Source organism: Glycine max, chromosome 12 (genome assembly GCF_000004515.6).
Source record: "Glycine max cultivar Williams 82 chromosome 12, Glycine_max_v4.0, whole genome shotgun sequence".
Classification (NCBI taxonomy): domain Eukaryota; kingdom Viridiplantae; phylum Streptophyta; class Magnoliopsida; order Fabales; family Fabaceae; genus Glycine; species Glycine max.
The window spans coordinates 37,875,854-37,887,132 of record NC_038248.2 but is presented as its reverse complement, the minus strand read 5'-3'; the positions used below and the strand labels follow the sequence as shown (position 1 = coordinate 37,887,132).

Here is an 11,279-nt window from a genome sequence, read left to right as displayed (position 1 = left end):
AAGAAAACTTTTATTATGAGAAAGTAAAAAGAATAAATCTTTCTTAAAAAAAGGACCAATCTTAATCATAGGATATAAAAATAAACGATTAAGATTAAATTTCAAAGTCATAAATTCCTTTTTAAATATTTATGTGAATATTAAGTAAGTTTCAATCATAATAGTATTTTTTGTGTGTGAATAAGTGCATCCTTTGACCAATAATCAATGATTAAGTTGATTAAATCGTAATACTATACATACGTTTGTTTAGTCTAAATTATTTTTTCTTACCCAATCATATACTGTACATATAGTATGGTGTAATTTTTTAAAAGAAATCAGAAATTTAGGATTAGGCAATAGGCATAAGAGAAGTTGGTAAACCGGTGGGCAATTTTCTTATTTATTTTCTCTGTTAAAAATTGATTAAATACCAGTGGTAGAAGCTTGATGGAAGCTACTATTGATTGTTGAAGTTTCTCTTCTCTTACTCTGACTCCTATATTCCTATTCCTACAAAATAAAAAAATCGCATTCACTTTTTTTCTTCCCTTATATTCCTTCTTCCATTCATTCATTCACATTCTACGCTTTCTTCAGAGCTTGCACTTGTTCCACCCTTCTCCAATTCTCTTATCTGTGTAAGTATTCTCATACCCTTTTCTCTCTGTCTCTGCCACTGTCATGGGGTGCTTTCAATTGGGCTGTATTCTTCTTTGTTTGTTTCCTTTGGCTCTTTGGTTCATCTGGGTATTCAAATCTTCAATAAAAAAATGTTTCTTTTTCATATTTATCAGGGAAAGCTTTGTCTTTTACTGGATCCTCTGCCCAATATGTTCAATCATGGTTTGTTTGTTGCGTCGTTTGATGAGGTTTGCAGAGGTTTATGTTGAAAGCTGAAACCTAGTATTCACTTTTTCTGACACTTAATATTCAAAATCATGAAATTTTAGACCCTTCTTTTTCTTTCTGCCGTTAATGGTTGTTATTGTTCATTTTTGTGTGCCTAATAAGGTTTTTTTTTGGCTGGTCACCGTTGCTTTTACCCTTATGCTTTATTTTTTCTCAATTCAACAAGTTTGATTTGATGCTTAAATTGATTCAGTGGATTGCACCTTGGTCTATGTTTTCAGTATAGGGTCCACAGTTCGTTGATTATTCAATAATGATTATTGGAGAGAGATTTAATCGCCATTGGAATTTCTGAAAATTTCCACTCGAATGATTTAGTCAATGGTTTTTTATATTAGAAATTGTTTTCCTCCCTCTCTATAATTTGTTCAGGAAAACATCACCAACATTTTTCATATTCTTCTGCTTAGCGAGTTGGTTCTCAATTAGAAGATCCTCTCTTTCCCTCATTATTTTCTCCCATATAGGAACGGCTGTTTAATTTAATTATTGGATGTTATTATAGAAAAATTGTGTTGACTTGACTACTCCTTGAAAATAGTTTTATGATTATTTCATTAAGCAGTTTGGTGTTGTTGTTTTTTACTTGTTCTTGCAATTAATGACAATCAGTAATTGCAGACACCCAAGTAGTTAAGCGTTTACTAGGAATATTTGTTTTGTTATCTTTAAAAAGGATGTTGAAACTGTGGGGTTATTTCTAACTGCTCTGAATAAATTAAACTGTTTGGTAGTCTTCTCCTTCAGAGCTGACAAAATTGTTAATTGACCAAAAATGAATCACATGATCTTTGTGTTGAAACAACTGAAAAGTTTTGGTAGGTGAGCTGAAGTTTACCTGCTTCTCACCTACCAAAACTGGTTGTGCTCTCTTAATCACTTGGAGAAAATTGCTGGAGAGGTTCTAGAGGATTGAAGATGCCAAAACAAAATTCACACTGATATTCTAGCGGGGTTGTATGGAGCTTTATAATAAAGCATGAATGTCTTGTTCTGAATGCAATTTTGTTTTTATTTTCACAGTTTCAAGATTTTTTCCCCTTATTAATTTGTATGCTTATTTTTAAACCTTTTAGATCTTACTGTATTGATGAAACTTCTCTATGGAGGATGGATTATCTATTAGCTGGCACTTACAAATCCTACACTTTGTTTTTCAGATTCAGGCACTCTTCAGAGAACACTTTGTGAGTCAAAAGAGACATGGCCTTAGACCAGTATTTTGAGGAGGCTATGCCCCAGTTGGATTCCTTCGAAGATAAATCGTTTCTCGAAACATGGAAATGTGACAGTGACGATATCGCAGATTCTGATAGAAATGCCTCTGGTGTCTTTGATTGCAACATCTGCCTGGAGTGTGTGCAAGATCCAGTGGTTACTCTTTGTGGCCATCTCTACTGCTGGCCCTGTATTTACAAATGGCTTAATTTCCTAAGTGCCTCTTGTGAAAATGAAGAGAAGCAACAATGTCCAGTATGCAAATCAGAAATCTCACAGTCATCCCTTGTTCCCCTATACGGCCGCGGCCAAACTGAGTTACCTTCTAAAGGCAAAGGCCACCAAGTAGGGGTTGTCATACCAAGAAGACCCCTTGGTCCTTCACTTGATTCTGTTACTGTTTCCCGACCTATTTCTCACGTTTATCATCGACACTATCCGAATCAACCTCAACAACTCAACTTAATTCCTGGCAGTTACACTTCAATGTTCAACACAGGTGGTTCACTAGCAAATGCATTTGATACAACATATGGAGTCTTTGGTGAGATGATATATGCAAGGATCTTTGGGAACCAGATGACTAACACATACACATACCCGAATTCATATGATCTTTCAGGGAACAGTAATCCAAGGATCAGAAGGCATTTAATGCAAGTTGATAGCTCACTCAATAGAATCACTTTTTTCCTCCTTTGTTGCATAGTTTTGTGCCTTCTCTTATTCTGACTGCTATTGCATACTTTTTGTGCAATACATCCCTGTATAGAATACAAGCATTATGCGGATTCTGCCAGATGCATCATATACTATAGAGAAGTTGTCTGATGATGAGAGAGATATTTGTAACTAGGCCCGTTTGGGTACATAGCTTAATTAAGGACTTGTTGAATAAATGCTTATCATATGATAAGCGTTTGTGTATAAATTGTTATAATCAAAGAAAAAATAAGGTTAAACTATTGTCATATAAATTATAAGTTGTTTTCATTAGTTATCTGAGTTTGTTGACTTGACTTATGTGCAAAACAATTTATGGACAGATCATTATGTTGTTTTTGTAAGATCTGAAATGGATGTTTGCATTTTATTTTTTTTAATTTTGACTTTCAATTTGTTATAAGCTAAACTATCTTGCATTTCCAGATTTGTTTTTTATGGGGATACATTGTCCAGAAGTTTTTTATAGCAGAAGGGGGGAAGTTATATAATTTAGCCTGCATGCTTTACTTGATTCAGCGTAGGGTGGCTTTGCTTATGAGTGAAGGCAGGAATTAGATGTCTTAATAAATTCAAGAGTTCCGTGTCGCAGGCATTATTGAATTAAATTAAACGTGTCTATAAAAAATATTTTTAATGAGATCTAAACTTGATTTTGTTATAATATTTTTTTTCTTGCTCATTTTCGTCATTGAATTTTACATGTTTAGTCAGGAGAAACTTTTTAGTTTCTCTGTTAATTTTAGATTGGGAAAATTATGAGGTATTTGGTAGGAGAGAAGTTTTTTATTTTCCAAAATGTAGGTTTGGAAAATTAGTTTCTCATATTTGATATGCATTTAAAAAAAAAAATATTCTTGAGAAAGGAAGTTTCTTGAGATTTTTTTTAATTAGTTTTTCACGAAAACTTTCATAGGGGAGGTTTTTTTTCTACTATAATAAAAATGTCATATTATTTTTTATTAAATTATTTAATGTTGTAAATAATTAAAATAATCAATAAAAATATGGATAATTCTTTGATTTTTAGAAAATTTTCTCAATATCAACCAAACAAATTTTATATATTCCCAAATAACATGATTTCTGAGAATGAAAAAACTTTCCCGCCACCAAACACTCCCTTAGTTTTATGTTTGGTACCTATTTCAAAAAGTAACATTCCTTAGATTTTCACAAAAAAATTCCCATGGGAGAAGTAAAATTCTAACTTTTCGAGTTAAATACTTCGTTTAACTACAGTAGAAATATAGCATATTACTTTTGTTAGATTAGTTAATGTGATAAATAATTAAAGTAACTAATAAAAATATCACATAATTCTTTGATTCTCATAAAACTTTTATAAATATTCTTGAACATTTATAATCAATCAAATAAATTTTATTTATTCTCAAGAATTATTATTTGGGATTTATGATTTCGACTCGGACATGAAAAACTTCTCTCCTATCATATGTTTCTTAAGAAATTAATTCTGAATTTAGAATTAATTATATGTTAAAGTAACTTTAATAGCATGTTAGGTGGTATCTTTGCTTTTGTTGCAAAAGAAAATCACTTTTCTTTCTAGCTTTACAAAGGAGAGAAAAGGAGGATAAGGGAATGGGGGAAGATGGATGAAGTCCACTTACGTTTCTAGTTTTTAAACTCAGGTTGGTTGCAGATAAAATTCATGTTTCCAGCCTTTAAAATCAGGTTTTACAATAGTAAATGTATGTTTGGTAAGTTTTCTTGATTATCAGCATCAATTTTCTAGTAAATAGAGTGAGTTAGTTTAGTGAGTAGAATTGATTTACAATTTTATTTAAATACATACATTTTTTACTCCACTATCCAAACAAAATTAATTATTCTAAAATTTCTTTTGAAAAAAAAAATCAATGTTTTCAACATCAATTCTTTTATACCTTTCTATCAATTAGAAGTGAGATGTATTTGATGTTAAATTTTACCTTTTATGATAAACAAGAGAGGAGATAAGAAAAGCAAAATGTATATACAATATAGGAAACGGAAAATAGTTGAATCAGCAACAGAAAATAAATTTGAATGAAGCAGAGAATGGGATGTTCCCAAAGACCAAACGCAAAGATTGATGATTTATAAAGCCTTCCCAATTATGGTCCTTAAAAACATAACATTATGATTTATGAATGTTGGCCCTGGGAGATGGGACTTAAATTGGAAATCGTCACAAAAGATTGCTTTCTACTAGTTTTGTTAAATGAAAATGACTCCTTGGCCTAATTATTAAAGTGGTTGAGGAATTAACTTTCTAATTAGCAGAAAGACTCATAGACTCATAAAGCAGTCTCCTCCATTTCAACTTCAAATTAAAGGCTGAAAATTGGAGTGTGCACTGGGCACAGTGTTTTTTTTAGGTAAACTGCTTCTAGAATTGGGGGGTTTTTGTTAAAGGGTGGTTACGTGTTATTGCAACATACTTTTCAAATTTGAATTTTTTGTTTACACTGTGGATTACTGATGACGATTAATTACCTGCCATCACCATCTGGGAAGCCACATGGAGAAGGTATGAGCATATATTTGCTAAATGTTGAAATGAAGTTGCTAGCTAGTTGCTACATCTATTCAGCAACAAAACAAAAAAAAAAAAAGCTAGTTGCTACATCTTTTTATTGCCTCCACCACCACCCCACTTCTAAACCCATCTTTTGATTACGTAACTGGATTTCATATTTCATTAAGAACTATGGAGCTTAGTTACCTATCAGTGATATAAGGTTGGTTTGATAATTAAAAAAAAAAAGACTTAAGGGAAAAGGAAGAGAGAGATATGCGAGTTCAAATCCCTTTCATTAACATTTCTAATAATATTAACAAACTAACATCTATAAAATTTAGTTGAAGGACCAATTTTGTTATAATTAAAAATGAGGAGACATCCTCTAATTATTATTATTTTTGTTTTTTAAAACACTTGTTTTGAAAATAACTTTCTAAATCTTATAAATTTTAGATGAAAAATTGATTATTAAATATTGGAAAATCAATTTTAAAAACAGTTTTTAAAAGTGAAAAGAAAATCAATTAAGCCCGAATTATTCATGATCTCGATTAATTTGAGTTGAACTGTGTAAATTCATTTAAGAAAACAAAGATCTTTCAACGCTTATTTTACCAAACCCAAATCCAATTTCTTACATGAGAAGGACTATTAAACTGATGAAGCCCTTGCTTCAGGCTACCAGAATTTTAGGCCTCAAAAACTTGTATTATATTTTTTAGTTAATTAAATTTCCTAATGCTTAATAAAATACAATTTCTTTGGAAAAAGAGTTCACAAGAGGAAGAGGTACTAGAGCACTAGTCTTAGCTAGCATAGATTAATGGAATAATGGCTACAAGCTAACAATTAAAATCCTCCTATCCAGCTACAATCTAAATTGGTTAAATGGTACTAATAAATATGACATTGAATTAATTAGTATGCTAATTCAATCACTGGAACATAATGATGAAAGTTGCAACTGTGCCTTCAAAATCAATTGGAGTATAAGAAATTAGAGCAATACGCTATATGGCTAGTGCTAGTGCTACATAATTTATTCTTTCTTGAATTTCTTTTAACACAACCATCACAAATATGCAGTTGTGGCCACCTTTTTATTTTCGTCCATTTGATAATCTCCTTTAATAAGATCAAGGGGTTCTGTATCCGGGATTTCATTATCAACATAACTTACCACTCCATCATATGAAGTGGGAATTTATATTCTACACCTCACATTTCACATCTTTCACCTCCTAAAAGACTCCAACAGAAAACACCCCCATTTCAAAATGACTATTTCCTTGCACCGTTGTCCTCTTCCCTGTGCCACCCAAGCACCCCCTCTTCCCTTCCAATTCTTGTGTTGTGCGAGAGAGGTTGTTGAGTTCAGATTTTGTAACCACGCGTAAGGGAACAAAAGTTTTTGAGATGTAGGCGTTGGGATTCTTAATCCTTGGAAGTCTTGTGTTGCCATGTTTGATGGCAAGGTGAATGGCCAACGCAGTTTGTAGTGACTTGTGAGAGAGAGTGGAAGTGTTGTAGTAATTAGATAAAATGGGTTCCACAATGACATCGAGTTTGGCTTCTTCCTACATCTTCATCCACACATCGAGTTCAACCTCATCCACTTCAACATGTTCTACAGTGGAACCAGTGTGCAAGGTGTTGATCCTGTTGTGATTGAAACTAGGTTTGATGATTTTGGGGTGACCCGAACAGTGTGATTCTAAATTAACCGTAGTCACAGGCGACGACGCCGTGAATGACGAAAGATTACACGATGGTGAAAGTGATTTAGCGAGAAGGTGCATGATGGAATAACTATTCCAAAATAAGTATTTCAGAATAAGATACACTTTCAAAATATCTATTTTGGAATATAATTTTTTGTATTTTAGAATACTTGTTCTGGAGTAGGTTTGCAAAATACTTATCCTATTCTTGAATAACTGTTCTAGAACACGAAACCTGCTCTGGAATATATATTCTAGAATACGAAAAACTATATTTCGAAATAGCTATCATGGAAAAATATCCTATTCCAAAATGAGGGTGCCTAGTAAAAGGATTTTTAAGGTTATGCAGTGTCATAGAAACATTTTCCTTTTAGATTCAATTGCAGTTAATTGATTCTTCACATTTAAATGAGTATTTAACAAAACCTTGTTATTCAGATTCGCTTAACGGCTCGTTTTATGAGTTGAGCTATGTAAATTCATTTATGCAAACAAAGATCTTTCAACGCATATTTTACCAAACCCAAATCCAATTTCTCAGCTGAGAGGGACTACTCTCCATACTGCTTAAAACGAAGTGTCTGGGTAAGCATATAAGCGATGAAGCTCTTGCTTCAGGCTACAAAATTTAGGCACCAAAAACTTATATTATTTATAATAAATTAAACTTCCTACTGCTTAATAAAATCTAATTTGCATGAGAAAATAGAGTTCACAAGAAGAAGAGGTATGAAGGTATCATGCACATAAATTACTAGAAATAGAGAGCTTGCATAGATTAATGGAATAATGGCCACAAACTACAAGCTAACAATTATAATCCTCCTATTGAGCCACAATTAAATTGGTTAAATGCAAATAATGAGTGTTAGGATGTTAATTCAATCACTGGAACATAATGATGAAAGTAGCATTTGAGCCTCTAAAAACACTTAAAGGAAAAGAAATCAGAGCTATCAGCTATGGCTAGTGCTAGATAATTTATTTTCCTGGGAACAATTTAACAAATCCGTAACAAATAATGCAGCTTTGCCCACCTATTAGATGCTACCATCAGTTCTCCCCACCAAGAAGTTGAGTGTTTTCATTCTCAAACATTTGATAATCTCCTTTGATAAGATCAAGGGGTTCTGTATCCGGGGTTTCAGTTTCACTACGAACATAACTTACCAGTCCATCATAGGAAGTGACTGAGATATGGCTGTTCTCTATGCATAACTTAAGAATCTCAAGGGCTAAATCCAAGTCTCCTTTTTCTTTCAGGTATTTAACACATGCAACCAGAGTAAAGGGGTCTGGCCTCCTTCCTGCTAGATTTGTCGAGACTGCTTTCTTCATTGCCTGAACTGCATTCTCCATATCATTACCTGCATTATAGCCACACGCCAATCGGTCCCATGTTCTTCCATCTAAATGCTTGCCACCATCCAAAAGCCTCCTGATATAAGCCTCAGCCTTATCAAACTGTCCCCATTTACAATAAGCACTGATCATCAAATTTGGAATTCTGACATCAAAATTTTCATGTACAGATTCCCATTCTTCCAAAATTTTCTCTGCCCCATCGATGTCATCCAGCTTCACTAACGAGCTTAACATACGTATGTAACTTTTGTTGGGTTTCTTAGGACTAGTGCACATATTCCAAAGTCGATGAACCTCATCCTTATTCCCAATAATGGCATACATAGTTTGAATAGATTCATAAGCAAGCCTCTTAGTCTTGCCTCTGGCTACATGCTCCGATTTCTTTAACATTGCTGCAACCTTCTCAAAATTGTGAACTTTCCGATAACCATTTGCCGCAGTCATGTATGTATACCAGTCCACAGTTGCCATGGGATCAACTTCCATTTGCATAAGTAACTTCTCCATCCCCTTTATGTCTGTGGCGATCACATATGCATTTAACCGAATCGTATATGTACCAGCATTGCATATATCTTTCTCTTTCATTTCTTGCATCAACCTATCCAGTTTCTCGTACTTACCCTTCTTAGCATAGAGTTCCAACATCATATTACAACATGCAGTTATATTCACAGGATGCAACTCTTTAATTTTTTTCAAGACAGCCTCCGCTTCCTCCACAGATTTATGTTCCGCATAGCATCTCAAAAGAGCAGCATAGATCTTGAACTCAATTTTAGCATCAGGGATGCCTCTAAAATATTTCTCTGCCTGTTCAAGGCCACGGACTTTTGATATCAGGTTGATCTGTTTAGCAATGTTTCCCGGAGACAACTCATAGTTCCTTTCATTGCTCATCCACTCCAACACCTAACAAAAACCATATATCCTTGACTCTAGATTTTAAGGGCTCAAGTGCAATATCACCAACTATGTAACTAAAAGCATATTTCCATGACTCTTTATTTTAAAGGGATCAAATGCAATACAGCAAACATAATGTGTGTTTGGTTCCGCAGTGGCACCACAAAAATCACATCTTACATAGAAATCTGGAAGTTACAATGAGTGGCAGTGCCATGAACACGAAAAATAATTGCTTCTCTTTCACCGCACCACAAAACCAAACACACTATTAGTAACCAACTAAGCACACAAGGATCCAAGCAACTTGAAATAGAGTTCAACACAACTTGGATTTCTACCTCTCTCAATCAGCTTCTCTTAGTTCTCTATATCATTAAAAACCACCTAGACTAAAGACTAAAGACTAAGGTTATGTTTGGATATCTCATAGTAAGTGAAATAGAATGGAATGGAACAAAATTATCATTTCATTGTATTGAATTGATATTTTTACGACAGAGAAACGGGAAAAACAAAACTAAGTTAAACTATTCATTTGGTTCTCATAGTTGCTCTCATTTAAGTTTTAGTTCCTATATATAAGTTTTAGTCCTTACACAGTTTTTGACGCGGTGTAATTGTAGCAAAATTTCATACAGTAAAAAAGTTTCCTCAAAACAAAACATCAAGACCTGGCATCATTCTTTTCCAATCCATTCCACCACTTTACCTCATTCCAAACACAACCTAAATATACAGTCCATTAATCCATGATTATGAATGATGAAAATGACATGGAGAAACCCTAAAAACACATTTAATAGTCAAATTAGTCCATGAAAAGGGGAAATGTGAAATTACCTGAAGGGCATGTGTGAAGCGACGAGATTGAGTGAGGCGGTAAACGAGATTTTCGAGCTGAAGTTTGGTGACTTCTCTGCCTTCTTCCACCCACTGCTTCAGAATAGGACTCACTGGAATCACTGGATCCCCAACCTTAAACACGCGATTTTCGAGACTCGCCACCACGCTTTCCGTCGAGTACATGCACATTTCGAGAGACCCACAAACGCAAACACCACACATTTTCACAAGTTTGCATTTTGATCGGATTAGCATCATCATTCTTCTTGTTATTGCTCGCCGATGTCAACTCAACTCTCATCACCACTCAGCACTTGCTTCAGTGTGCAGAGAGTAGGGCTTTTATTTTTCTCCGAGTTTTCTGTTTTTATTTCATAATTATCAATTTAATCATCAAATTATTTTAAATAATTTAATTTCATCTCCAATTTTTTTAAAAAAATTAATTTAATCATTTTTAATTTTTTTAAAAATAAAATTGATTTATTTTAAAAATTTGAAGATTAAATTTAACTAATTAAAAATTTGGGGACAATCATTTAAAATAATTTGAGTAAACATATAGATATATTTAAATCATGAGTCAGACTGTTTTCTTGTTTTTTTTTTTAATCAGAGAAATTGGCCGAAGATCGATTCACAACTAGGTAATGAAAAATATTTAGTATGATATCATTTTATTTTATTTTTAAAAAAATGACAAATTGATTTAAGGTATTTTTCATTTTTTATTTTAGAAATGAATTTGTTATTATCAGTGTTTTTTTTTTTGTATATTATTAAAACTTAGGTTTAAGTATCAAGATATATTTGATTTAAGTTTTCGTGTATTTTGAAGTTAAGTACTGTGTTTTGGTTTTAGTTTTTATTGTTAATATTTATGATAGTATATCTGTTTAGTATTATTTTATAGATTATTTAATTATTTTTTATTTTAACAAAACCAATTCAGCCATGATTCAAATATTCAGCCATAACTTTAAATAAGTACCTTGATCAGTTTGATGATCAACCAAATTTAAAAAAAAACCTCATTTATAAGTCACACTCTCACTTAAGCTCTCATTAAT

At 32.9% G+C, this 11,279-nt stretch overlaps 2 protein-coding genes across 6 annotated transcripts; one reads left to right on the top strand and one right to left on the bottom strand.

Annotated features, from left to right (window-relative positions):
• The first annotated feature begins 429 nt into the window (after window positions 1-429).
• On the top strand, window positions 430-3,089 carry LOC100780643 (E3 ubiquitin-protein ligase RMA1H1). Of its 4 annotated transcripts, XM_014765054.3 has the most exons (3): window positions 430-623; window positions 780-854; window positions 2,055-3,089. In XM_014765054.3, exon 3 carries the CDS (start codon window positions 2,098-2,100, stop codon window positions 2,842-2,844), a length of 747 nt encoding a protein of 248 aa, XP_014620540.1. In that variant the 5' UTR covers window positions 430-623; window positions 780-854; window positions 2,055-2,097; the 3' UTR covers window positions 2,845-3,089. The 4 variants fall into 4 exon arrangements, with proteins under 4 accessions (XP_014620540.1, XP_003540359.1, XP_040863535.1 ...); XM_003540311.5 differs by lacking the exon at window positions 780-854 and having other exon boundaries at window positions 431-623; XM_041007601.1 differs by lacking the exon at window positions 430-623 and having other exon boundaries at window positions 645-864.
• A 3,249-nt stretch (window positions 3,090-6,338) lies between these two features.
• LOC100818231 (pentatricopeptide repeat-containing protein At2g20710, mitochondrial) lies at window positions 6,339-10,563 on the bottom strand. Of its 2 annotated transcripts, XM_014765053.3 has the most exons (3): window positions 10,207-10,554; window positions 8,247-9,369; window positions 6,339-6,532 (listed from the first exon to the last, which is right to left on the bottom strand). In XM_014765053.3, exons 1-3 carry the CDS (start codon window positions 10,468-10,470, stop codon window positions 6,438-6,440), a joined length of 1,482 nt encoding a protein of 493 aa, XP_014620539.1. In that variant the 5' UTR covers window positions 10,471-10,554; the 3' UTR covers window positions 6,339-6,437. The 2 variants fall into 2 exon arrangements, with proteins under 2 accessions (XP_014620539.1, XP_003539532.2); XM_003539484.5 differs by lacking the exon at window positions 6,339-6,532 and having other exon boundaries at window positions 7,841-9,369; window positions 10,207-10,563.
• Between the last annotated feature and the right edge of the window lie 716 nt (window positions 10,564-11,279).